Source organism: Sinocyclocheilus rhinocerous, unplaced genomic scaffold (assembly GCF_001515625.1).
Source record: "Sinocyclocheilus rhinocerous isolate Xijiao unplaced genomic scaffold, SAMN03320098_v1.1 scaffold287, whole genome shotgun sequence".
NCBI lineage: Eukaryota > Metazoa > Chordata > Actinopteri > Cypriniformes > Cyprinidae > Sinocyclocheilus > Sinocyclocheilus rhinocerous.
The window spans coordinates 1,433,621-1,438,213 of record NW_015633524.1 but is presented as its reverse complement, the minus strand read 5'-3'; the positions used below and the strand labels follow the sequence as shown (position 1 = coordinate 1,438,213).

Below are 4,593 nucleotides of genomic sequence, written 5' to 3'. Positions count from 1 at the left end.
GAATGAATAGTAGGCTAAAAATTATAATAATAATTATGATGATAATAACCAAAAAAAAAATGAATGTGTTATTTTCACACATTTCACACACATTAAGGTTATCAGAATTAAAAGTTAAATCTGTCATTGCAGCTTTTTGAAGTGCGAAATTTGTTTGGAAGGATGAAATAATAGTAGGCTACATTTTCGTCCATTATTTTATCGGTTATTAAATCAGATACATAGAAGCACCGTAAAATTACATTTATTTGAATGCATTTGTGAGAGCGCGATTACGTGTAAATTAGTCCTGCCTGTCTGTGCAACAGACTGAGACTGTGTCTGTCTCTCTACTAATAGTGAAGCTGTGGATTTTGATTACTTCAAAACACAAAGAATTTTTCGCTATAACTTTTCTGTTTCTAAGCATTTTTTTTTTTTGACAAATCACAGGGCAGCGTTGTGTGTGAGTGATCCGTTATGTGTCTGTACATGTGTGCGTGCAGTACAATCCTTGTAGGCAGAACTAGTTTAGAACGGCTATAGTTATGGCATTAATTGTGCTAGTGATTGAGCGGTAGTGGAGCACTCTGAGAGCGAGCGAAAACCAGATCCGACTTTCAAAAGATCCCCGCTTCAGTTAAAATCACGCTGCTCCACTCTCAATGCACTTCGATCCCATACGCTGCTTTGGGGTGGCAACTGCGGTGGCAAAGCTCATTTTAAGCCACCCCGTGCCACCCTTGTGGACACGCCACTGGCTTAATTGTGTTTATGGGGTGCAGTGTAACGTCTTCATGCTTTGTTTTTAAAAAAACGCCTTATTTGTCATATATTTTACCTTTATTCTACGCCGCTGTCTCCATTGTCATTTGAACGGCCGGTTGACTTCCTGTTTCTATGATACCACTCCCTCCTAAATACGCAATGGGGTCAGATTGGTTAGCTGGCCCAGTGTATTGTGATTCATTAACCACGTATTGCATGTTGTCCGGAAATGTCACGCCCCTTACCATTACGGGCAATAGTTGCATGTGCTCCGTTGGAAAAGCTGCACAACATAGCATCGTCCCCTTTGTTGCTTGTTCCCGGGGGCAGGGTTTATGTTAATCGCAGGGTTTGTGATGTCACCAACCCGGGAAGTAGCTCGTTGTAGTCCCTACCAGTTGTAACTGTAGGCATTAAACAGAATTTTCTTTAAAAGACAATATCTCCATTTTCATTGAACTTTCAGCACCGTAACTTTACAGATATTGTTTATGCTCAAACAGCAACATTACACACTAACTAAAGTAAAAAAAAGTGAAATCACAAACAACCACTCCTTTAACTACAGTAACAGTGTTTTTTTTTTGTTTTTTTTAAATAAAACCATGGTTCATTTTCTTAAGGGAATGTGCTAAAACATGCTAGCAATTTGTTAAAACAGGCTAACAGTGTGCTAAATCATGCTATAAACATGTCAGCAAAATGATAATTAATCTTAGCAATGTGCTAAAATACTAGAAAAATATTAGCAATGTAAAATCGTCAAACTTCAAGCTTTCAAAGTTATTTCAAACGTCCAAGCCTGGCTTTGTCAATCCAACATCAAGTTTGTCATCAGAATTACTCATCTAGTTTTCTATCTTTTGACACGTCGTTGATGTTTCCTCACAGGGTGCTTTCTACGGGTTGTGTATTGGTCTGTTGGTGGGTCTGGTGCGTATGATAACTGAGTTTGCCTATGGCACGGGCAGCTGCGTGAGTCCCAGTAACTGTCCTACGATCATATGTGGTGTGCACTACCTCTATTTCGCCCTCATCCTCTTCGGCCTGTCCTGTATACTGATACTGAGCATCTCCCTCATGACTAAACCCATTGACGACAAACATGTAAGCTCTTCTAACAACTAAACTATGAAGTTCAGAATACTTATGATTTTTTTATGTTTTTACGTTCAATGTCTCTTACGTTCAAGACTGCATTTGATCTAAAATACAGTAAAAATAGTAAAATAGTGAAAAATTATTACAATTTAAAATAATGTTGAAAACTGTTTTTGCTACTTAACATTTTTGTGGAAACCATGATTTTTTTTTTCAACCATTTATTTATTTTTTGCTGAATAGAAAGTTCAATGAACAATATTGATTTGAAATAGAAATCTTCTGTAACATTATAATTGTCTTTACTGTCACTTTTAAACAAATGAATGCGTCCTTGCTAAATAAACATAAATTTCTTTAGGAAAAGCCTTTGAATGGCAGTGTATCATGGTTTCCACAAAAATATATATATATATTAAGCAACAAAAACTGTCTTCAACATTCATAGTAATAAATGTTTCTTGATCAATAAATTAGCATATTAGAATGATTTTTGAAGGATCACGTGACACTGAAGACTGGAGTAATGATGCTGAAGCTTTGTCATAACACATATTAAAATAGAAAACATGAAAATGTATGCACTACAGCCATATTTAACAACCCCAAACTTTTGAATGGTCGTAGGGCCTATATATAGATTCATCATGCATAACATTATTGAAAAACAGAGATTTAGACGTCATGGCCCCTCATTCTGTGGCCCCTTGTTGTTTCACAGCTGTACAGGCTCTGCTGGAGTTTGCGGAACAGCACTGAGGAGAGGATTGATCTGGAAGAAGATGACTGGACTGACGATCAGGGTTCAGATTCTGTGCAAACAGAAGGTACATCTGCATGATCCACCAAATATGTACCATAAGATAGTATTCACTATTTTTGTGTGCGATATGCATCACATAGCTCAGTGAATGGACTGTGAGTGTGCCGTCTGATGCTGAGACTAGGTTAGGGCCATAATTAGTTGATTAGATTGTTGTTCTAGGAAAAACAAAGGATGTTGATTCAGGCACATGCCTTACTTGTGGAAATCATGCTCACATAATGTATTTTAAAAACATACATACTTTTAAAAACAATCAACAACTGTTTCCGTTTGTCTCTCGACCCCGCAGAGGTGCGCAAGGATCCAAGCTGTTGGAAGAAGGCCTACAACTGGTTCTGCGGTTTTGATCAAGGCGATGCACCTAAACTGATTAAAGAACAGGAGGCAGAGTTGAATATGAAGCTCACGGACACCACTGAGAAACCTCTATGGAGAAACTTGGTCAACGCTAACGCTATTATCCTCCTCACCATCTGTGTCTTCTTCCATGGTTTCTTTGGCTAAAAATCATCAGTATCATCAGTATCAACTAACTCTGTTAAGGATATTAGAGCTGTATTCTGTGGACAGAAATGGTACCTTATCAGTAACAACAAGCTAAACATAATTATTCTGATTGTAAGTAGTTACAAAACTTCCTCTTGAAACACTCCATACTTCCTTATAATATCCTCCACAAAAACGTCCTTACTACTGCCTACTGTTTTTGATTTGATGGCAGGAAGTAGAAAAAAAATATATTTTTGACTTTCATTTTAAACCCAAGACTAAAACTCGTAATCATTTCCTTGTTTTTCTTCCTTGTAGTCATGTCAAATCTTTCTTAGCTGCTACAGTATCTAATTTAACACATGCCTGACTGTACTGTTTTTACTGTACATTTGACAATGTTTACCGCACGTTCTTCCTTTTATACCTTTAACAAATTACAGAGTAATAGTTTCAACTAATAATATGAAGTTGGAGTCAGCTTTGTTGTTTGTTCCCTGTAAAGTCTTCTGATGCATTATGATCAAATCAATGCAAAGCCTTTTTCTGTGCTATTTTTAACATGCCTCTCATCTACCATTTTTTTCCCCCCTATTATATTTTGGTCTTACTGTTTGGTAAGTTTTGATTATCTTGTAAGTAAAAATATATATTTTTGTCTAGGACAAGCAAAGATATTTTATTTAATAACATACATATTTTTGCCATGGTATATATATCTTGTACTCTGTAATATATTCATTTAAAGTTTTCTGTCTATATTGTAATAAAAATGAATGAATTTTAGTATTTGTGTTTGTTAAGATGCACGCTTGAAGAAGGTCAGAAGCATGTTCAAATTTAACATAACTTACACTGAAAATAATGATAAACATAATCTAATATTAACATCATGTGTGCAAACCCTTTCAAAGATAAGAGCGCAGGAGGAAAGTTAATATTTAATTTAGCGTGAAGATTCTATTGATATATCTGAAATCAATGTCCAAGACCATTGGTTTCCTTCAGCAGCTCAAGATACAATGAGTGATCTATTAGTGTGATTCAATGATTAATTTTCCAGAAGATGATAAAGGAAACATTCATTTGGTAAATGATTTTCATATTTTAGATATTTAAAATTGTAGAATGGAATCTGTTCACAAATATATTATGTACTATGAATATATTAAGTACAGTTGCAAGAAAAAGTAAATAAACTATTTTCAATTTCCTGGTTTTCTGCTTAAATTGGTCATGAAATGTGATCTGAGCTTCTCCAATGTCTCAAATATCAAAACTATTTCTAAGCTGATAAAACACAAATGATCTTCCATGTCTTTATTGATCACACCTATTAAACATTCAAAGTGATAGTGGAAAAAGTAAGAGAACAGTGCTTTAATAACAGGTTGAACCACATTTGGCAGCAATAACCTCAAGCAAGCACT

At 35.5% G+C, this 4,593-nt stretch overlaps 1 protein-coding gene across 1 annotated transcript in view; it reads left to right on the top strand.

Annotated features, from left to right (window-relative positions):
• Positions 1-3,746, top strand: part of LOC107744177 (sodium/glucose cotransporter 1-like) — a 14,645-nt gene extending 10,899 nt beyond the window's left edge. The window contains exons 13-15 of the mRNA XM_016557686.1: positions 1,639-1,854; positions 2,570-2,675; positions 2,964-3,746. Coding sequence (XP_016413172.1) covers positions 1,639-1,854; positions 2,570-2,675; positions 2,964-3,178 — 537 coding nt within the window. The 3' untranslated portion in view covers positions 3,179-3,746. The remainder of the gene's footprint in view (positions 1-1,638; positions 1,855-2,569; positions 2,676-2,963) is intronic.
• The last annotated feature ends 847 nt before the right edge of the window (positions 3,747-4,593 follow it).